Here is a 24,141-nt window from a genome sequence, read left to right on the forward strand (position 1 = left end):
CCAGCACAGGTACCTATATAGTGGTGGATCAATGACCACCTGAACAATTGATTTAGAGGACATCTTTCCTAATAAGTACAAGGATAGTTTAGAAAGGGATGGGATGAAGGGATGGGCAAGTCAGGCATTTTGCCTGTAGATGGGCATGAAAGGTGGAAATTTGCTATTGATTTAGGTAGAAGGATTGCAAGCAATTTTTTTAAATATTAAACACCCTAATAATTTGTTTGCATTTTAAAATGAAAACAATACAATGACTTCTTGAAATGTCCTTCTGAAGAAGCTTGACAGCAAAACGCATTAAGGTAAGAAAAAAAAAAAACCGGTATATTTAATTTATGAAGAATTGGATAATAAATCTTAGAAAATGTTTTATGAATATTTAATGGAATAAACATTACAAACATAAACAAACATTTTGCAATGTATATAAGGATGTGGTACCACTAATAATGTCTCCCCCTCAATAAACAAACTGAAAACAAGGATAGAAAATAGGATCATTTAAGTGTTAAGGATTTTTACAAAATTGCCCAATTAACCTGAAATATGACCCCAAAACATAGATATATTAGCAAAATTTTACCACTTCCAATCATTTTGGCTGTGGCTAAATAGATCTGGAATTTACTAAAATCAACCCAATGGATGGCATCTTTTAAATGCAATGTTCATTTACTCACCTTAAGAACAGTTTTTGTTTTTTTTTTTTTGTTTTGTTTTAAGTTACTGTAACCTGTCGTCTCCAAGAGGTCGTAGAGAGAAAATCACATCCACAGAGTCACTGACAAAAAGTCAACTTCAAGTTTTAGGCTTTGGATAAACCTCATGATAGGCAGAAAAGTTTGTTTTCAAGGACCACAAACACTCCATAAACACACGCATGTTTTTAAGAAGCATACAGGTTTCACCAATTTCCACGCAAAAGTAAAGTAAAATAATGGATAATGTACTTTTGATTTCTTATTTAATATAGATTTAAAAGAATATAACAAAGAATATAACAAGTACATATTAAAATGTTTATTCTGAAAAGAGACCAAAACTTTCTCCATACAAACATAAAAAACACATATAAAAATGACATACAACTATTTCTTCTGGCCCCGTCCACGTCCTCGTCCCTTTGCAGGTGGTTCTGAAGGAGCTGCAACAGATTTTGGAGGGCGCCCTATACAAAAGACAATTAAAAGATATGTTAGGGGCACAGATTTAAAAATAAGCATTTTGGAAGACACAATATACAAATTGTATGTAAATTACAAAAAGCATCTCATGTTACCAAGGCAAACTCCATTCCAAATCTTGTGTATATTATCCTCCCTTGCCGAAAAGCAACTTTCACTCTTCATACATAAAAGTTAGGAGAAGGGTAAAAACTCAGAGGTTTAGCTATTGCTCTTTGTTCCAGTTAGACTTTGAAGGCTCTAACATTTCTCAACACTTCAGATACACACTTTGTAGTGCAGAGTATAGTGTAAAGTATTCTCATCTATTGTACTTATGTTCTTGGAATAAACATACCTGATGATTTTGCCGTAGGGGCACAGTTTATGTAGAATGGTAGCGGAGCTCTATCCATGCTTCTAAACATTCCACCTTAAAAAAAGCCTGAGTACTATTACCCCCCAAAAGTGCAACATCTCTGGTTGTACCCCCATTTTATTAGGTCTACTGCTCAGCATTTTATGATCTGTAGTTCTTTTATGGAAGTGGCAATGATCAATGAGATGACACCTAAGGGTCACGGCCCCCGCCCCGCAGAGCAACTGCAGCAGGTTTACAGGAACCATAACTGGCTTATTTTGGAGTACGTCATTGGAATGTACGCAATGCACTACAGAACGTTCTTCAACCAACTGCATGCCGTTCCAGATACAGCATCTTATGGTAGCAGCTATTTTAGATTTAATGCTGTTATAAATGATGACATTTTTATTTTATCATCTTGTTTCAGTTAAGCTATTTTAGGTCCGTAGTAAAGGACAATTTAAACTGAAATTCCATTGCTGCTGTGAGTACAGAAGTATGCCACTCCTTCCAACAAGCAGCAAATTTGTACGCACCAGCATTGTCACATGGGAGGGAGAGAGCCGCAATCAGGCCTGTATAAGCTCTGATACCATCATATAGGTGCATACACAGGGTTTGCCCTTTGCAACTGCAGGAAACCAAAGTATGGCAATAACCGCATTGGAAGTGGGCATTTAAACAAATGTTTATCCCTGCCTCGTACAGAACAGGTTAACTATACAAGCTTTAAACTGCTCTAGGGACACACACTATGTATACAATAACACAAACTACATCAAACAATCCCATTCGGGATTAGAAGTATTACTACTTCTAAAAATACATCACTCAACATTGTCTGAAACCTAATTTCTTTTGCGCTGTGCAGAAGAATCATTCACAAGGAAATTACCTCTGGGCTGTTTCTTCTTTGCCACTACCGGTGAACTTTCTTCTTCCACCTCATCTTCCACTTCATCTTCAGAAGGTTTAGGCAACTTTCTCTGCCAAAACAAGAAATGCTCATCCAGCAAGTTGCATAAAAACTAAACCTCTATGATGTTCACATTAAACCAAACCTATGGGGGCAAAAGGCAAAAAACAAGCTGCAGGAAAGGGAATCTCACTGACTTTTTCAGTGTGAGAAAAGCACTGGTTGAATGGCATATTAAAATGAAAGATTAAGAGTAAGGTACTGGATAAAGTTGGACTTTTCACATGCTGCATACTACAATGGTGCTTTCATAACACTTACCAGTTTCTCATGATAAACACACATTTCTGACTTCATCCCCAAATAATGCAAAAGACATTTACTCATTTTGATCATATCCTTATTCCACATGCAAATGCAAGGCTTTTTTTCCTTTCATTTAACTCTCTGAAATCCTCTTCTTCCTTTTAGACTATACCCAATCTTGGGAAATATTTAAATATTCACTCAATTCCACTTCTTTAAAATCACCCATCAGTGTCCTTCACCCTACTCATTATCTATTATTCAATTGTTCCCCTATCAATTAGTCAGAAAGTTCATCAATGAAAAAACCCTTTTTCCTCTTCTGTTTAACGATTCCATTTAGGTTTTGTTTTGCATTCCTAACCTTCACCCCATTATTTGATGTACACCGCAGCATACATTGGTATTTTTAAACATACAATAAAAGAATCCGATCTCTATTTTTGTATGTTTTTTTTTTTCTTATGTGTTAGTGAGAGGTTTGGTGTACATTAATTGCAGGCACAATCAACAATTAGCATGCACATAATTCACAGAGTTCATACCAACCACCCCCCACGCCTCCCCAGGTATATTTACAGGTTCTGCTCTTCCTTGACAAAGCTCTTGTTGGACAATTATATAAAATTACAATTGTACTTCCCTACGGTCTGAAGCTTTGATGCTAAGAATGCAGCTGTATGGCTACAATGCTGATGGGGATAAAAGGTGAGGGGGTGGATAGTGCAATCCATTTCTCATTGAAGGAGCACCGCTTTCAGATTACCATCTAAACCCTGCTGGGCTGAACAGATTGGTTTGATAATTACATACAATAACGGCAATGGGCAGGTAACCCTCAGCTGGCACAGAACAGCTCCCCCGTGGGAACTCCCATATGCAAACTGCATTGATGGAGTGCATTAGGTACATCTTCTCTGCCGCTGCACGGGCCTGATTATCGCCAGCTAGGACTTCAAGGTTAGCATGTCAGCAGATTTGTGATGCATTAGGCAGGAATACACACAGACACTTTTCATTCGGACCAGAAATACAGACAGCGGATCTCATTACCGCTCTGCTTATGCTGCCGTTATGCACAGGCAGAATGGAAAGCTGGAAATTATAATATTTTTAGGCTTTTTCCACAAGATTTTACAGAATGCTTAAAATGAAAGGTTCATTTCTGCGTTATTTATGACATTTTCAAGACAATCATAGGATGAATGATGCAGTAAAACTGAGAATTTCTAAAAAGCTCACATGTATCTATTCGAAAGGCAATGATCACTTTTAAGCCCTAGCCATGACTATACATAAATATGGCAAACATCTTTGTAACAAGACAGGATGGAGGGGCAATGCCTATGAAACTAGGACCACATGCAACAGTACCACAAAAGTACCCATTTCTAATTGAACAGAATGGCCCAACTGACTAGGCCTTCAAGTAATAGGTAACCTATGCAATCTGCTTCTTCGACCTTTACAATGTAGACAGTTTATTAGCAATCTATGGAGATATAAATATGTGACAGTTCTGTCCCTGAAGTTGCAGGCTTTGGGGCAGTTATGATGCCGGATTGACCTCCTAGCAAGTCACTGCCCTCAAACAAGCATGGGATAGGATTTTTGACTGTGCTAGATATGCAACTTGATAGAGGGTGTAGCCAAAATCAGAATACAAAGCAATGGTACAGTGCGACCCAGTGATGATGCCATTAGGTTTTTTTTAAAGAAGGTAAGTATTGAAAATAGAACAGCCCTTTCTGCAATAAGTAATTTCTTACCTGCCTGATACCTACCCATCTGTCAAAATTTGCTGAGTTGCACATGCGCAGCTCACCATTTGTTGCCAGGGATACCCAGCAATCCCGTCTTCCCCTACGGGTGCAGGAATGAATGAACTCCTGCAAGCGAGTTATATCATCCTGGCACAGGTAAAAAGGAGGGAGACGATAGTGGTTGCCACGATCAAACAGGGACAGGTGGGTATCCACAGGGTTTAGATCTACTTCAAAAGAAGATAAGTTTTACATTTTCAGCTATACTGCAACCAAGTCAGATTTTAAATCTTCATTTTTCGCTTTTATTTGCACTGGAGAAATGCAAAAAAAAAATTGCAGCAATGACATCTTATAAAGACATACAAATGTACATAATCATTCGATACCGGTCCTCCTGGGCAAATGTAGCAGTCAGGTGTGCTAGTAAATTCAAGGAACTGCAGTTTACATTATCATTCACTCGCTAGCTTGATAATTGATATCATTGCCATTTTAGGCCGTTCATTTTCTGGATGCTTATGTGTACAAGGTTCGCTTTATTTTCTGTTGTGGGAGATGAAAGACAAGTTGTGCGACAACTTAAGACTCTACTGGAGGATGCAGGTAGGAGTAAGGACAAACATGCAGCTCACATCATTGTCCTCATGTAAAATGTGTAAGAAAATCTTTAATAACTGCACTTGTTTTTGACAGCTCCCTGCTGTCAAATCCAGAGTAAAGTTATTACTGGTGTGCGATTTGTTCTGTGACAAGGTAAGACTCGAGCATAAACCACGATTCTTCTTCTAATTGCATTCAGAATGTAAAAAAAAAAAATCTGTTTATAAAGATTGGTAAAAAAAAAAAAAAAAAAAAATTAGTTTATACCAAGCTAATCTATATAACTTGCTGGTCAGGAACGCATACCCTAAAAATCATGTTCAGCTACGCGCATTAATATTGCATTGAGAAAATTTATAGTGCACCGTGAATCCATCTACAAAACGCAATGTTCTCGTTGGGGTTTGCAATCCATTTGGATACCATAACAAAACAACTCTGCAAAGCATTAGGATGAATAGGAATTACCACTTATGGTAACAGAATTTTTTTTGTATTCGAATAATGATCAGCTAACACTTAAAAAGGAGTGTGGAATTTAAAGGGGCCAGAGAATGGCAATGCACAAGGGGACCTCACAAATAAACAATCACATGCTGCAGTTTCTGGCACACATCCAATGACATGCAGGGATGGGAATTTCTGCATTGTTTTAAGAACCTACAGAAGGATTTTTTCATATTAAACTCCCCCTTCACAATACATTGTACTACATGCAACTTAAATGGAATTGTAACATGACCCTGCCAAGGTTCTAGCATTGAAAACAATTGCTACCATCTAAAATCAAATTTGTTCAGCCATTAATAGTGACGTCAGTTCATGTTTTTGGTGCATTTGAAAGAAAAAGAAATAGGTCTGTGTGACCTCCAGTCCTTTGTAGCTTGTAGTCAGACAAAGCCGCAAAATCCGCTTAGTACGATCTACTTCATCAGACCTTGATCAGATCATTAGAATAGAATAGCATTAAGTTGGATAGGAATGTAGATTAGCAAGTGGAGGCTACTTGGTAAAGAACTCTTCCTGTCCCTGTGCCTTCCTACTATGCCACCCAGTGTGGTGGACAATCTAATTGGCGAACAAAAAAACAAGGAGAGCAAAACAAAATTAAAACTATATAAGCTCCTCAATTTATAATAACGCCTTTAGTTTCTGGCATTCTGTGGATGTATGAAATTATTCAAAAATGGCAGCTGGCTGTTCTGAGGAACAGGTGCCATAAGTAAATTTAGGTGCAGAGATTGGCTTTAACCCTTTTTTTAAAACAATTTTTACCTATTTATGACACACGTTAAAATGCCCCTTTTCATATAAAAATAGGTCCTTAAAACTACCAAACAATGCTGCAACCATACACTTATTTTAACCATAGCAAGGATACATCCTTGGCAACATAAGGGTTAAACCTTTTATTCATATGCAGTGTATACATGATACATCATATAAAAACATTTAAAGTAGAACTACTCAACTTTCCAGCACTGTGGGAAAAAAACTGCTTCACATATTTGTGCAATATATTCCTTTTTAAATTTAGGCGGTTAAGACAGGTTTGCATAGAGATCTATAGAGACATGGCAGGTATGAGCATTTCTATACACGTTGCACTGGTTTTGTAGGCATACCTTACGTTCCTTTGCAGGGACATGTCCATTTTGGCTGCTAGGGAAGTCCAGCTTCCCATCGTCTTTGCTGCCCAATGCCTTCAAGCCTTGTAAAAGAATATCTCGCAATTTCTTATACGGAGGTTTAGCATCATAGCCCAGCTGCAATACTGCATTCATATATTTTGACATTTCACCTATTCAAAACAATAAGAGAACCATTATTTACAGTTAATTTACATTTGTTTTGTGCTCTAAGTCTAGGTACCCAGTGATAGATCCAAGAAGGTGAAAGTAAGACTGTACATTTAAGTGTACTCCATTATTTGACACTAGGAGAAAATGGTGATGATTGGCCTCCTAGAGACAAAAAGTTATTTCACAAAGCTTTAAACACAAGAAAAAGAAGCTTTATTTTATATTTCCAAATACCAAGCTTTTCAAGTTATACTGGACTCTAAAAAGAAGGGAGTAATATATATCATAAATAAAACAAAGTGCTGAGCACAATTTTTAAGAAGTAAAGAAAGGCACATCTATATACCACCCAGCTATCATTGCTGGCCATCTCTATAGAACAGTAGTATGACCTATACACCAAGCAATATGTTAGTGACTCAGTCTTATTGCCCTTTATCACAATCTTTGTGTACAATCTTCCTATTTTAACTTATGTTTTGCAAATTATGGTCTTACCTGGCTTCTTTTTTCCAGGGAAGCAAGAGTCCATAAGTGATGGGATTTCATCACAATATCTGAAAATACAGAAATAAAGGAAAAGTACGCTATTAAATATTATTCCTCTTTAGTGGAACAGAGAATAACTTAAATATTAAACTTTAAAAATTTGATGGGTATTGCAAAAACTGGCCTACCCCAGGTATTTCTAGGTTTTTAGGGGGGAAATATGAAGCCATGTCAAGGCTAAGGTGGCAACAGTAACAGCTTTCTCAACCCTGTGGCCCCTTAAAACATTGGATGTTCCGAAGAAGTCACAAGATGTCCATTACCGCCAGAACGGTCACATCAGTTGCAGTATACCGGTTGACAATAATAATCACAGCACAGAGAATGTCAGCTTTCAAGACAAGTTTTTTTTCTCTCTCAACAGATACCGGTTACCTCCAACTCATTAAACAGATGTTATACTTGCAGGGCAGAAACAGACGTACCTTATTTTTGAATTTGTAACATAATTTGGGTCCATCAAGTTGTCTTCCCAGGGCAGCTTGCCACAGAGCCACTGAATCATACAATAACCCAAAATTTCTAGGTCGCCTCTTCTTGAAGGACCTGGTATAAACATAAACAAAGCTCTAAGTGGAAACTATCAACTTTTTAATGATTTTAAGATCAGTATAAATGAGATAAAGCATTACCATAATACAAATCGCTGCGGAATAATAAGAAGTTTAAATGGTATAGGGGCCTCACAAATGCATTTTTTTTTACTGCACATGCGAACGCAATGTATTCTCATTCGTTAATGGAGCCCTATTTATTGCTACTGGGCTAACAGAGAACCCAAACGAGAAAAAATAATCTGTTCCTATATCTCACCAACAATGATTTATAGTTGCCTAGGTTTAGGTTACATGATTAAGAAGTTCACACATTTTTGCACTTACCAAATTTTCACTAACTTATACTGATGAACAGATTGGCTCATGCAATAGTAGTCTCACCTAGCTTTTCTCTGCCTTTCTTATTCTATGCAGCTAAAACATGCGAAGAAGGAAAAGCCACAACTGTACACAATACTGGTATTATCATACCAAAAAGCCATTCCAGCACGGACTGCATACTACAGGAAAAAGCTACAGAGAACCACTTGAATTGTTTGGGCTTTGTTTTTCTTCAGTCGGTTAATGCTGTGAAAAATAAAACTATTTTCTTCATCTGTCTGGAGACTCATTTCTAAGAATTTTAGGGATGTCACACTCGTAAACGGTGCCAGGGAAATTTGCATACTGTATGTAGGAGGCCTAGCAAGTTGTTTGGACAGAAATACACAGAAATACAAATTACTTCGGCAATAACAGCACCCCCTTAGTACAGTAAATGAACAGCTGAGCCAAACACTTCAATATGATGTTTGTGAAGAACTAGTTATCCGGGCTTCTGAAGTTATAAAGGGAAAGAGTCACACTTGCTCAATATTTGTAGTCTCCTTTACATTTTTTTATGTACCATTCCATGCTAACAAAAAAGAATGATCTGGTTTTATTCTAACTGAAGATGAGAGTTTAACAGAAACTGCATTTATCTGTAAAATTACATATTTATAAAAACGCATTAATACGCTCCTATGTATTACACGCATATATACAATCAAACAATCAATACAATCAAAGGGAAATAAAAAGCTTGGCACTGATGAATACAAAGGTTTGGCTAGCGAAAAGATGAAGAAAGATCAGAGTTCAGTAATATGTGAATATCTAAGTACTAAAATACTGAATTACGATAACTGCATGGTGTATTTACACATATTCTGTATTAGGTATTTTAAACCTTTTTCTCCCCATTTACATGCAGACTGATCAGCCCAGTAAAAGTGACAAAAATTGGGCTAAACTAACCCATGTCATAGGAGCAGCATATGTGGCAACAGCATAAACCAACTATAAAAAAAGAAACCTTGGAAATATAAAATACCTATGAATCCAAGGGAAAGACTCCAGTCTGCACTCTTTTGAAGAGCTAAACCTGCCAAGTGACCTTAAACCAATGCTGTAACAAAGGTCAGGCATCTGACATGATTTTTTGGCCATTCCACCTCTTCAAGAGAGCAAAGTCTGGAGCCCCTGCTAACCTGACTGATAAGCATTGCTGCAAAGTGAAATGAAAAAGGGAGAGTTGTCGAGGACAATCAACATAGCCATGGGCGTTTAGCCCAATATTGTTTTACATGGTCATAACATAAGTTTCTGTAAATGCAAATCAGCAATTTTGAGCTTCTTGGTTTGCATTTTCAGAATGGGGTCAATAAAAAGCCTGCGTGCACTACCTTTATGACAGGTTCACTTAGCACAGTCACAGACAAAAATAAGGATACTTAAAACATACTTACTAACTCCTTTGTGAGCATCAACACTTGTAAACTCTATTGTGCCATTGTGACACTTCCTGGGATCTTCCTTATATTCCTTATGAACGCCATCTGGGCAGTATCTGTAGGCAAGGCCATAATCCACCAAGAACACCTACAAAAACCAGGCAGTGTTTTTATGACATTAACAGAAAGGAATCCAACATACCTGATAAGATGCTTGTAGGAGTTACAGTTAGTAATTAGTGCTTTAAAAAGTGTTAATTTAATAAAAATACAAATCTGCTAGTGCAGCATATGTTATTGTCATTTTATTTTCAGGCAGTACTGTGCTGAAAAACTATTTTTGTCATGATGTGCCAATAAGATAAGTGATTCTGTAGCTGGGAGTGCTGAAAACATAACATAACTGTAATCACTGGGACCTATGCTCCATCTGTCAGGTCAGTGGGACACAGAGGAAGTCCTGGACTTTTTTCCCAAGACATATCATTTATACCTGCCAACACGTTCACAACCAAACGTAGAACAGGTCACTGTGCAGTCCAACTTCTGCACCGAGATGTGCAGCAGTGACCTGCCACAAATCTTATTACCAACAAGATAAAAAAAAGCAGAAAAATAGGATGGAACAACATACGGGGAAATAGTAAGTAAATATGTGGCTTTTGTACGCCCCCAAACTTTCAGCGTGAGCAGAAGTTTTTGTTTACCAGATCAGTCAGGTGACCTATGCCACAGCACAAATCACATATTCACAGATAAAGGGGTTGGTGGGAGGAAATTGAAAACAGCAGCAGCCAATGCTAGAGCAATTTTCTCCATCACTTCCTAGGATGTCAGAGACCATATGTGCCATAGCAACACAGGGACATGTAGTTTTATTTAAATAGGGAAGCAAACTTTGCCTTTTAATTTGCAGCCAAATAGTTTCCTAAAGCTGTGATAAATTAAAAAAAAAAAAAAAAAATATATATATATATATATATATATATATATATCAGCAAAAAAACTTGGAAAAACAAACCTCAATTTCATTAAATATTAGAAAGGTAAGAGTGCATACAATGTAAATATAGATCACATGGGGAGGATTTTTGTTTCTTTAACAGAAACAAGGGTTTTACTAGCTAACCGTGCATGACATTTTTATTTTAAGACCGACCTGGTAGCTTTGCAGTTTTGATGCTGACTTTTTAGTCTACATTAGACATGAAGGCTGTTTTCCCTTGTAGCTAAAGCACCATTAGTATATAACCCCTTGCTGTGCTGAAACATGCCCTTCACCATCAGGGACCGATCCTTTTATTTGTGTAAAAGAAAAAATACAAACACGGAAAGCTTTTATTTTAGACAACGAAGCACTTCTATATTGCAACGATAACCTGAGAGATATTATATTTCTAAAAGCTGGTAGAAGGTTAAACATCTAGAGTGCCTTTTACCCTAGGTGAAGATGTTTTGTCAGGAAGGTTTTGCCATTATGAGAAGAATCATAAAACAAAAAAAAAAAAAAAAAAAAAAAAAAAAAAAAAAAAAAAGCACTTGTCAAGCAGTTTTCATACATGTTATAATGTTTTGGTCCCCTCTCCCGAATGAGGTACTGTGGTTTAAAGCAAAAGTCAATGTCTGGCCAGTTCCAAAATAACATTTTTGAAAGATGCAGCCTATGTAAGTGGTGGCTACAGAAATATGATAGAATTAGTCACATGACAGATTTAAGAGAATTCTCTGTAACACAACGATTAGGCGTGTCATAGTGTGGTATATTGCTGTAAATCAGCCTCTAAGTGGGAAAGGCTCTAGTAAAAGTTCTAGTGAGCCATTGCAGCACCATGTAGCAGAGTACCTGCCATTTTATTCCAGTGTCACTACTATCCCACCAGGACAGAAACTTGCTGCCTGCAAAGCAATCAAACAAGCAGTAAGACACACTAGGTAAGAAAAAAAAAATAATGCCTTGACTTTCACTTTCTTCCATACGAGCATAATTTATTTTAAATAACTAAATATTAGAAATAAAGAAAAACAAGGTTACTACAGAAAAGGACACTTTTGATTTGTCTTAACGTACCTGATCTGGATGTTTGTGATGAAGGAGAAGATTGGAAGCTTTGATATCTCCATGTACATATTCATGTTCATGTATATACTCCAGAACATCGATCTAAATCACAAAAAAGTAAAGGAACCACAAATGTTTATGAAGCTGTAAATTCTTTTAAACCATATAAACCTAAAAACAGTCAAAAAATGAGTCTATAAAGCATTTTTCTATACATATGCTTAAACTAGGTTTGAAATATGTATTGATGATTATAAAAACAATTACATGGATTCTGGAAACTAGACGTATGTGTGCGGTTTTACACAGCTTTGAGAACAGAATACCTGGCAGTAACAGCAGAAGAGCCTAAATGTAATTTTAAATCTTATACAATTGATAGAAAGTATGGTCAGCTAATAAGGTGAAGGCACTTTTGTTCATGAAAATGAAAAATGAATATAACAACTGCTGCAGTAATAAAGCAACAAAATAACTACCAGTCTCAATCCCAGCTGTAATACAGTCTTGTGAGGGAATTGTTTCCCACTGTCCTCAAAAATCTTCTGTAAATCTTTCCCAAATCGATCCATCACCATGAACCTGTAGCTGAAAGATGAAAGACAAATTTTCTGTATGCTTTTTATGAAAACATTAAAAAAAAACAAATAAAGAATATGAAAATAGGAACTTTAGTATTCACTTTACTTTCAATATTATCAAAAAAAAAAAAAAAAAAAAAAGGAGGCCAGTCTAGAATTATTCAAGTTTTCTCTAATAAAACACAGCATTTATACAATACCAGTGAGGTATGAACTTATTACTTGTTCCCATTTTTCTCGTGCAATCCAGAACCCCAATATCTGGGCACACCAAGGTAATCCAGTTTATTAGAAGTGATCCATTTCTGAACTACAAAGAAAAAAAAAAATCAATGATCAAGTTCTATTAGTAGAAGAGTTCCTACCAATAAGATATAGGCATTAGTCACTACCCTCACAACACGGGACTTCAGATTACTAGACATGCAGAGCAGGCATTTGACAGAACAGATAGGATGAACCCCCCTAGCAATCTAATTCTAATTTTATTTTACATTGCAGGCCTATAATATATATATATATATATATACACACACACATACATACACACACACACATACATCTTTGTATTGGACTCAATACAGTTATTTTATATTGAATCCAACACAAAATTATTTGAATTTCCCGCCGTGGCTCTCGCACCAACCGACGCATGCACCGACATCACCGGGAAGCCCCGGAGAACGCCTCTGCTTTCGACGGCTGAAGATCGAAGGAAGAAGATGTGTCCCGAGGACCTGCAGGGACGAGCAGGACGCCAGGGGAGGCCAAAGGAAGAAGGTGTTTTTTTTTATGTTTTTGGCGCCCCCGAGTGTGACTCGGGATTACCGCTGGGGTGTTATGCTTGTCCATTTTTTATGGATTCCACAAAACATACTGGGAATCTGTGTCCACTTGTCAAAACAGGGAAATATAAGATACTGCCTGGGGCTGACAAGTTCTGCGATGTCCCACATTACAAGGGAACGTGTGCTCCACACACAATGTTTTATTATCCTTGTAAAACACATTCTCCAAAACAACATTTGATAGTACCATATGCAAAAGTTACATAAGCAGGTTTTGTGTAGGGTGACAGAATTTGCAAATAAGATTTACATGCAGATTGGAAGCTCTACATGCTTTTCTGTTAACGGCAGAAGCTTCTACTTCTTAGTTTTGTAACATACTCCTTTAAAACTGCCATATCTGAAAACATGAAAAAGAAAAAAAAAAAAAGTTTAACTTACTCATTTCTGGCTTAGCAGCACGCATGTAGAACTTCAACTCTGAGAAGAGGGGCCCATTATCACTTGGTTCCTACAATTAAAAAATGTATTTTAATACCTGTCTAAAGGTTCATGTTTCTTCTGTCCCAACAAAAACAAAATCAGCAGACTTTTTAACAGATGATATCTAGTGAAAGATGAAACGCAGAAGAAAAAAGGAAGCATATATAAAAACTCAAACAGCATCGCTCTACTTAATTGATAGGCACTTAAAACTTAGGCTTTTGTGGTACTCATGTCAAAGGTATTTTATAAAGGGGTTGCTATGGCTCCAAGGCCTGAACCTGCACCCCTTAAAGTCTCACTGCTTTTGTGACTGTGCTTTTTTCTAATAATTAAGCTGCATTCTTAAACCGTACCTAAACTCAAATTTTGACTTTACATTAAAGGGTAGACAATCCTTTTATACAAAGTAAAAATTGCCTCTTTTTCCTCCTGCGATCAAGACTGAATGGGAGCACAGAGCCTCCCGGGTACATACGTCATGCATCCCCGGGAGGCTCTGGCTGCTCCTTTTAATGGGAGAAAAAAATTCTGATCTCATATGCGCAGTGACATTGGAACTCTCCCCCCACCCATCTATGTGACTCGATTTCGCGCCTGCGCAGTGCAAGATTGGGTGACGTACGAAGAAGGTACTAAAGAAGGATATGGGGACAACGCAGGACCTGATCAAAGAAACTTCCTGATGGATCAAGGGATCTGCAGGATTAAAGGTAAGCGTGATTTTTTTTATCTTTAGCTTAGTTCCGCTTTAACATTATAGATAATATTATAAACATAACAGGGGGATGTCCTAATAATGGCTGAAAATGGCGTTAGTACTTTTTCTCATGAAAGGTTAAAAGACAAACTGTTTGGCAGCTTAGTAGTAGAAGTAATGAAAATTCCTTCTTTTCTTCTGGAAATTTGCCAACTGAAGAAACATTTTGGTAGATTTCACCTCTAGTCATGTTCTAGTGACAAAATAGTTTAGTGGTTTAGTTTTTAACCCTATTTACCCATCAATGGACCTAGTGGGCATAACAGAACCAAAACCCCATAAAAAGTACAGGGAGCATGTGTAACCCCCAATGACTTTTCTGTCTCACTCACACACCTCCGTACTTGTCACAATGTGGTTAAGAGTTTTTGTAAATATGAACAGTTAATGTCAACTGCTATGGTCAAAAAACAAACAGATTGTTTATATGTTCTGTTAAGGCAAGAGATGGAAAGATGCAAAGTATTTTATTATTTTGTATTGTGTTTCATCTGCAGATTAACAGGCACAAGCTTCCAACACAAAACAAGAAACATACATTTTGTGCTCATCAGTAATTAACTTTTTAAAAAATTGTTAGTGTCAATGGATTGAATAAAAAATATTTTTTACAAGACATTATCACCAAAAGAAAATAAAAATGCGTATTAATCCATATACCCTAAGTGATGACCACATTATTGTCAAACTAACAGGACCATAAAAAAAATGCAATTAAATTAAATGGGCAGTCAGTTATATTTGCTCATACACACAAAGGCTGTGGTTTCTCTTTAGTAGTATTGTATGGCAATTATTTTACTGTTCATCAGTCAGCTCTGACCAAGGTCAAAGTAAAAAGGGCTTAATGTATGAACGTGTTAAAGTAAGTTTTCTTCTTGCCCATAGCATTCAGCTACTCTTTAATTTTTACAGTCTGGGTTTGTAAACAAAATTCCATAGGTGACTAGTTGTTGTGAACAAGTAACAATACATTTAGCACACTTATTTTTTTATTCAGATGGCAGGAAAATCTTAAAGAAATAATGTTTATGTACAATGCACAGTGGACGTGTAGAAATGTATTTAACAACTGAAAAAAGTACAGTAGGCATTTATGTTATGACAGGTCAATTTAAAAAATGGGTTATAGAAAAAAAAAAAAAATAGCTGTACATATACAACACAAACTCAGCAAATGGTAAAGTAGTTTGCCATCACTTACTGTTGCTTAATTTTAAGCAACAAAATCACTTTTTTGATCTCCTGCAACCCCAATGAAGATCTTAGGGTGTTTAGTTTAAAAGGTGCGTCAATAACAGCAACAAATCCCAAAAGGTCACTTTGCCACCAAGCAAACAAAATGGCAGCATCCAACAGAATCTTTGTCTGCATAGAATAGTAATTTAAGTACCATAGGTTTAAAGAGGAACTAAACTCAAAAAAAAAAAAAAATCCACTTACCTTCAAACCCGCAGCGCAGTGGATAGGTGCGGAGGTGTCTTCCTTTGGGTCCTGCGTCTCCCTCTTCGCCTCTTCTTCTTCTTCTTACATCACCCAACCCAGGCGTGAGATTGGGTGACATAGGTTGGAAAAAAAAAACTTTCCTATCTCACTGCGCATGTGTGAGATGGGCAAACTTTTCTCTTCTAACTAAAAGGCTCCTTCTGCGCATGCCCGAGATGCTTAGTCATGCACAGAAGGAGCATCCAGGATGCGTGACATAGGTGTCCTGAGAGGCTTTGTGCTCTTATTCATTCTCGACCACCTAGGCGATCAAAAATTAGGGGGCGGTGCTTTTAGAGAAAAAAAAGGGTGTTGCTCTTAAAAAACAAACAGAATTTTTACCTTACATAAAGGGGTTGTCTACCCTTTTATGTAAAGTGAAATTTCTGAGTTTAGGTACCCTTTATTATATTTACCCTGGCATAAAGCATTGCTTTTGACAAAACATAAAGGTCTTACATTGATCTCTTACCACTTTTATGACATAAGGAGCATCCGGTCCAACGTTTATAGAAGAGTTTTCAGCAGCTGATTTAGAAAAAACAAAAAACAATATTAAAACTATAAAAAAGTGTATTCACATTAAACAAGCATTTTAAAGTTTTGTTTTTGTTTTTTTTCTTTTTAAGAAGCAAAATGGTGCAAAATCACATTTAACACCTTTGGTTGTAACATATGTTAAACATACCAGACCTTCAACACTGAAGGGCATGCAGGTGTAAACATGATCCTAAACAAATGAGGGAATTCAGAATAATGGAAACACTTTATATTCTTTGTGGTAGGTCATCTTGCTGGATGCAGACATTTTAGAAGGAGAATCTTGTTAAAATTGCCACAAAGAAAATATAAAAGCTGAAAGTGCCTTATGTATTGCAAACACCTGGATGCCTTCCAGATATCCTATATTTTACAATATGCTAAGCAATTAGATGACTTGCTGCTGAAATATACAACCAGACTGCTATGTACAAATCACTTTTTTTCCCAGCTTACTGAAGTTGTACCTAGAGTCTTGTGACTTCTCAATCTCGCTGTGTAAGCATCTTCTGCTGTGACGCTCCATGAATCTTACGTCTTAGAAAACAAAACTGTAGTTTTGTGTAGTGATCCATAAGTCAGAAACTGCAGAAGGGTTACAGGTCCCCGATGCTACAAATATAGGTCACAAGAGACCCTACGCATACAAATCGAAAACCATTGTATTTGCCAAGATGCAATGGCTGTAAAAGCCACGAGATCTAAAAATTGGGTGCTGATCTTTTCATTTTAACCCCTTCACGACTATAATTTCTGCCTTTGTGACCAGTCAATCAAGAAAGAAGGCTTTAGATTTTTGTCGATTTCATATCTCTAATGTTGAAAGCAATTTAACAAAAAACAAGTGGGAGGATGGAAATTTTTTAAAACATTTCAATTGGTGCAGGGGGATAAAACATCTGAAAGTCATTCATTTGCTTTCAATGTCCTGTTGAGGATTTTCCCCTTACTGATGGTCAGCAGAACAGGAAGCAATGGATACAACGCTTTTAAGATGTCCCACTATCCATACATAAAAAGAAAAAGCATTTTGTAGAGTACTTCCAGCTCCAATTTTAGAACCTCGGAAACTGGACTATTGAAAATAAAAAAATTTAAAAAAAAGTACCAAGATAAAGACGTCCAAATCCACCCTGTCCAATAGGTGGTCCCAATTTCCACTGTCTTTTGGCTGAATCAGTGAGTACCTCCCCAGGTGGGAACTCCTCTGCCAACTTTCGCTTAGCTGGAGCTTTTCTGGCACCTGACCCTGATCCTGCTGCTTTTTTCGGAGGCATTTTTTAAGGGCTACCAAGAAAGAAAAGCATTAAACACTTCATTAGCCTTTAACACATCACACACCTTTTTTCTTCCCTATACAGCTAGGCATCACAGCAACTGTTAAATTATAACAATAAAGACTGCATGTTACAACTGCATCACATGTTTGCGGAAGATTACTGCACACAGTAAACAAGAGTTTGTCATGATGATTTCAGAACATAGGTGTGTGAAAACGTAAAATTCCCCAACAGGTAGCCATGCACACGCTGGCTTAGAGATTAGCACTATGTATTTTGCAGCGCTAGGTCCCAGGTTCAAATCTTGGCCAGGGCACTATCTGCATGGCGTTTGAAGGTTCTCCCCGTGTTTGCATGGGTTTTCTCTGGGTACTACAGTTTCCTCCCACTTTCCAAAAACATGCAGTTAGGTTAATTGGCTTCCCCCTAAAATTTCCCGAGATGCTCAGGCATGTGCACAAGGAGCACCCAAGAGCCTCCCGGAATGAGTGACGTAGGTATCCTGGGAGGCTTTGCGCTCCTATTCATTTTCGACCGCCTAGGTCAGCGGTCCCCAACCTTTTTGGCCCCAGGGACCGGTTTCACGGAAGGAAATTTCTCTGAGGACCGGGGGGGTGCGGGGTGCACAGAGAGAAAAGAGAAGACATACTCTGGCGTCTTCTCTTTTCTCTCTGTGCACCTCTGCTGCTTCAAAGCGATCACATGACATCTGACAGCCAATCGAGCTGCATGTCATGTGCTAGAATTAGTAGGCGGTGCTTTTTTTTTTTTTTTTTTTTTTAAACCAACACAGAATTTTTACTCTACATAAAAGGGTTGTCTACCCTTTTATGTAAAGTGAAAATTGTGAGTTTAGGTACGCTTTAAGAAGGTCTATGAGCCTTCTTAAGTAATCATGCTGTACTACAATAATTACTTAAGGTTGATGCCAACACAGCTGTACATGCAATGCAACAGCACTTCTGTTATCCTGCGTTACTGCAGTGCTACAATGTAAATAGGGCATAAATCTTTTAGATTTGTTGCAGGTTACATTACTGATTTAATTACAGTATTTCTAAATACTTTGTCTTAAGCTACGTACACACGTCAAATTTTTCTCACCCGATAATCTGCTTCGGCCAGATATCGGGGGAGAATCTGGCGTGTGTACAGCACGCATCGTTGATCGTCCGTGGATCCGTCCTGGCGGATCCACGAACGATGAACAAGGAGCGATCCTAATGCAAGGGAAGGGGGAGAGCGCGCAGCAGGGTGCCCCTCCGTCGCTCTCCCCCTCCCCTCCCCATAGAGCAGAACGGTGCTGTATGTACAGATCTCGTTCATGCATTGTTCAATAATAGTCGTTGGAAACGATCGTGAAAGATCCTTTCTAACGACAAGAATTTCACGTGTGTATGCGGCTTTACTCTTCATACACATTTCCTGGAAGTCTCAGTTAGCAGCCTCATAAGGGCTTGAAGTTATGAAAAAAATTAAAATGCAGTCAAAAACTGTGAAGCTATCTGAATCTAATCAGCATATCAAAGCATAAATATCAATCCCCTCCCACATTTTTTTACACTGTAAAACAAGATATGGTCACCTAAACCTCTAGATCTCTTTCTGTAGCGGTTGTTATCCCATTCCTTGAGTTCTAGCCATACATACGGAATACATCCCAAAAGACTTCTATAGGGCCACTCCTTGAGGCTATAGATGATTAGCATACAGCCCTTCAGAAGAAATGTAAAGCCTCTGGGCAGGAAGCAAAATAATTGAGTGACGTCACAATGCCAGAACCCCTGCGGGAGACATGAACCGCAGCTCTGGCCAGGGTGCACTGGCCAGACGTGCAAACCACCAAAATTTTCTCGCGGACCACCGGTTGGCCACCAAGACTGAACAGGAGCGCAGAGCCTTAGGTTCTGGGTGCTCCTTCGGCGCATGTCCGAGATTAGGGGCATTTTTTCTATTAAGGGAAAGAGATGCCGATCTCAAGCAGCGGGCTATGTCACCCGATCTCACACCTGTGCAGTGCGAGTTCGGGTGATGTGCCAAAAAGTGAAGATGGCTCATTCACTCATAACCTCATCACACGCACGGATACAAGACTTCTGTAGAGCTTTCCCAACTCTCTGGAATGATCTCCTCCTCCTATTCAGCTTGCTCCCACTTTCTTCTCATTTAAAAGAGCACTCAAAACCCATTTTTTCAAACTTGCCTATCCCTCTACTTCTGTCTTTTGAAACCATCACTACTTGCCACCACTACATATCTCCCCTCCTATTGTGTGTAAATTCCCCCACCTACTAGATTGTAAGCTCTTCAGGGCATATATGTTGGCGCTATATAAATACTGTTTATAATTAATATCTCTGAAGGCCATCATCGTGATCATGAAAATACCAAAATTGAGCATGCGTCAATAGGGGCTTTCCTATAATGTAAAAAAAAAATAAAAAAAAAAAAGTGCCAAACTCACAGGTGCATTGCAAAATCGGATTGAAGTGAGGAAGAACCAAAAAGAAAGAAGACGATAATGGCGCTGGACAGAACTGCAAGCCTCAGAAAGAAGAGGAAAGCCGAAGTAACATGAGACTTGTTGGGCTAGGTTTGTGGATGGATTAAGGGCTTGTCATCCTAAAGCTAAGTGAAACATTTTTGCATTACACTTTAACTATATATAGCCCCAAGGGACACATCTGAAGCTAGGCTGAATTTACACTGACTGCGAGTTTACTAATTTCTCATGCCAAAAACCACTACTGCTTGATATACTGCTAGGTCTGAAAAAGCCTACCACTTACTGCCTGTTACTAATCCCAGGTGCCCGGAAGTCGCACTCAGGAGAAGAAAATGGCAGAGTTGGTATTGCTAATGTGAACTAAGCCTAACTTTTCTCACAAATGGGGCTTGGCACTGCAAGAGTTACAAGCTCATTTAAATCTAGAGGGGACATAACCAGCACCTAAAGCGAAAGTAAACCAAAAACAATACAATCACACTTACCTTCAATCCCGCAGATTAGTCTATACATCGGGGGGGTTTCTTCCATCAGGTTCTGCTTCGTCCTGAAATCAGTCCTCAGCCCTGCGCAGGGGGAGCGCCAGGCGCCGCCTTCTTCCTCCATCACCCGATCTCGCACAGTGCAGGCGTGATATCAGGTGACGTAGATTGGGGAAAAAACTTGCACATGTGTGAGACACAATTTTTTTCCCTATTAATGAGAGGGCTCCGGAATGCTCGGGCATGCACAGAAGTAGAAGTCATTCCGCCTGGAATGCCTGACATAGGTATCCTGGGAAGCTCAGCGCTCCTATTCAGCCTTGATCGGTTAGGCGATCGAGAATTAAAAAGGAAGTAAACTCAAAAGTGCTCAAAACAAAAAAAAGAAATACACTTACTTTCGATCCCGCAGAGCAGTCGAATAATCTGAAGGATTCTTCCACGTTGTCCCGGTATCCATCTTCAGGCTGGCATCCCAGGCGCCGCTATCTTCTCTTTTCCTGGTTCTTCTTCCAACGTCAATCGACGAAGGCTCGAGAACGGGTGACGTAGTTCGGAAAAAAAACTTGCACATGCGTGAGTTAATCTTTTTTCACCCCTTTAGACGAAAGGCACAGCCAAGAGCCTCCCGGGATGTGCGACGTAGGTATGCCAGGGTGCTCTGGGCTCACATTCATTCTCGACCCCCCCCCGGCCACCGACGGGAGATCCCTGATGGGGGATCCCCTTTCTCCCGTAGACACTGTAGAGGAGGAGGATTCCCCTTCCAGTGTTCTAACAAATAAATCAACCCGTGAAATAAATCTACCAAGGGGCCTGTACAATGACATCATCATCAGGAAAGTTTCACAGCTGTGCTTGTGTATAAATGCAGCCTTGCATCTCTTCGAGTACAAACCCCCATATCTCCTAAACAGTATGTCCTACCAACCTCAAAGCAAGCAGTACCCCAAATTTAATCTCCCACTTTAACAACTTTTAATCATAATTATTTTAAACATATTTATAAAAAATAGTTAAAATTGAACATTAGGGTTGCTGTTTAAAAAGTAAGTGTCCCTAGAAGCCCGAAATTAAACATACAAATTATAGACCCCCGGGGCCACTTACATAGCAAGATGGTGCTAACCTCAAATTTATGCCTACCGGTCACAAAACTAGAAATGTCATACTACACTACCCTGTCCCCTTTCCTATTTTGAACCCCAATATCTCTAGAACAGGAAGATGTACAAAACCAAAAATGTAGGTGCAAGTGGGGAACGCCTCTGACTAACACACCCTAAAATTTAATCATTAAGCCATCGTCACAACATAAAAAAATCATTGCCCATCAAAAAATCTACCCTGTTACACATTGCTGAAGGGGGTACAGGTGAACAAAATTAGAGTTGCAAGTGGGGGCCATGTGACTAACACTCCCTAAAATTTCATCGCTAAGGCATCGTCAGAACATAAAGAGCTCTACCGATCAAAAAAAAAAAAAAATCGACTTATGATAGAAGCCTCCAGCGTCTAACGTAACAGGATGATACATTAGTGGGCAGAGGGTCATGGTTCAGTTTTTAATGCATTTCAAAGCAGGCCTACACATGCACACTGCACTTCTGTTTGTTGTATTGTTTTGTTGTAACAAGTAACAGATTAAAACTTTAAAAAAGTTATAAACTTTTGTTTTATGTTTTGTGGCTCCAGACTATTTTTCTTTAGTGGAACAGGGGGTAAAATGGCTCTTTTGATAGTAAAGGTTGCCGACCCCTGGCCTAGGCAATCGAGAATTAAGGGGGCGGTGCTGCACTTAAAATACACAAACAAAATGTTTACTTTAAATAAATGGGTTGTCTACCCTTCCCTGTAAAGGAAATATTCTGAGTTTAGGTCCGCTTTAACTCATCCCTCCCTCCTGCAGGCTCCTACATGATCCATGTGACATTCATAAGCTGCACCAATAGAAAAGTATACCCTACAATAAAAGGACCAATAGCCTTGCAATATAAGCAAAAGCCCCACCCACATCCCTAAGAGCATCAGTGGAAGAGTAATGAGGGGTTAAAAACATTTATTTACACCCCAACTACACAAACATTTAACCCTTGCAGTGCAGAAAGCTCCAAAGGTTGTCACCAGAACAGCCATAAAGAGTTAATGTGAGATACTTGTTCTGGTGACAACTATGACAGAATTCCTCTATGTGTGTCTCTAGGGTTGTCACTGATAGTAGCCCTCCCCATTCGTGTCTCCGTGACTCTCTGTCTCTCTATCTCTCTCTCTCTATACATTTTCTGCATTCTTATTCAATTCCTCCTGCATCTGCCCAGCACAGGACCTGTGTGGATGTTACAAGTCACACAATCTTCATATCACGTCCGGACTCCACACACATTACCCCCTATCTCTGACAGCCAGCCGAATCCACCCGATATACACATACACACACCTCCGCCCTCCATCCAGGCTCTCATTACCTCAGAGCGGTTCTCCAGCCAGGCGCGGGAAACTCAATTCACAAGAAAGCGCAGCCTCATAGACAGCGCGCGCCCCGGTGACGTACCAGCGTGAGGACGTCGCGGGTAGGCACGTGACCCGGCTCGGCCGCTGCTGTCTGAGGCGAAGGAAAGCTTTTTTTTTCCCGCCTCTTTACCAGCAGTCTGGGCTGTGTCACCGAAGAGGAAAGTGTGTGGATGAGGAGGCACGCCCTGCCATGGAAAAGGGAAATATTAGTCATAAATGAAGAAAGTACTTTGTATATTATTAGAATACAACATGCAAAGTAGTTAAAGCAATCATATAATTATAGGGTTACTTACTAGAAAACAGTCCTGTAAAAAAAGGGCTTTATAATTACCTTATGGGTGGTAGGTGTCCTAAAATTGTGCTGCTTTACTCTCCAGTAGCTGCTCCCCGTTTCCTATCATAGTTCCTTCCACTTCTATATACTACCTATAGTGTTGAAAGAGCCAGCGGGAGAAACCATTATGTGTAGCAGGGGAAGTAGGCGTTATTTTAGTTTTTTGGGGGAATAATTAAAGTGTACCTAAACTTAGAATTTTCACTTTACATAAAGGGAAAGAACCCTTTTATGTAAGGTAAAAATTCTTTTTTTTTTTTAGGTATAACACCCTTTTTTGCAATGCGGGCCCCTAATTCTTAGCCGCCTAGCTGGTCGAGAATGAAGAGATGCGCAAAGCTCCCCGGGATACCTACATAACACATCACGAGAGGCTTTTGGGCGCTCCTGCGCAGGAGCCTTTATGCGTAAAGAGAAAAATTTGCCAATTGCATACATGCACAGTTACATTGGCAATTTTTTTTTCATCTTACGTCACCTGATCTCACGCCAGGGTTGGGTGATGTAGGATGAAGAACCCGAAAGAGAAGACGAAAATGGCGGAGCACC

General features: G+C 38.8%; 1 protein-coding gene across 2 annotated transcripts; it reads right to left on the bottom strand.

The window, feature by feature from the left end:
• Positions 1 to 950: 950 nt before the first annotated feature.
• VRK1 (VRK serine/threonine kinase 1) lies at positions 951 to 23,367 on the bottom strand. Of its 2 annotated transcripts, none has more exons than XM_072427848.1 (13): positions 23,210 to 23,367; positions 17,585 to 17,763; positions 16,409 to 16,464; positions 13,650 to 13,719; positions 12,643 to 12,730; positions 12,319 to 12,427; positions 11,849 to 11,941; positions 9,796 to 9,928; positions 7,895 to 8,015; positions 7,419 to 7,477; positions 6,744 to 6,919; positions 2,426 to 2,516; positions 951 to 1,171 (listed from the first exon to the last, which is right to left on the bottom strand). In XM_072427848.1, exons 2-13 carry the CDS (start codon positions 17,751 to 17,753, stop codon positions 1,092 to 1,094), a joined length of 1,245 nt encoding a protein of 414 aa, XP_072283949.1. In that variant the 5' UTR covers positions 17,754 to 17,763; positions 23,210 to 23,367; the 3' UTR covers positions 951 to 1,091. The 2 variants fall into 2 exon arrangements, with proteins under 2 accessions (XP_072283949.1, XP_072283950.1); XM_072427849.1 differs by lacking the exon at positions 23,210 to 23,367 and adding an exon at positions 21,143 to 22,085.
• Between the last annotated feature and the right edge of the window lie 774 nt (positions 23,368 to 24,141).

Source organism: Pyxicephalus adspersus, chromosome 12, assembly GCF_032062135.1.
Source record: "Pyxicephalus adspersus chromosome 12, UCB_Pads_2.0, whole genome shotgun sequence".
Classification (NCBI taxonomy): domain Eukaryota; kingdom Metazoa; phylum Chordata; class Amphibia; order Anura; family Pyxicephalidae; genus Pyxicephalus; species Pyxicephalus adspersus.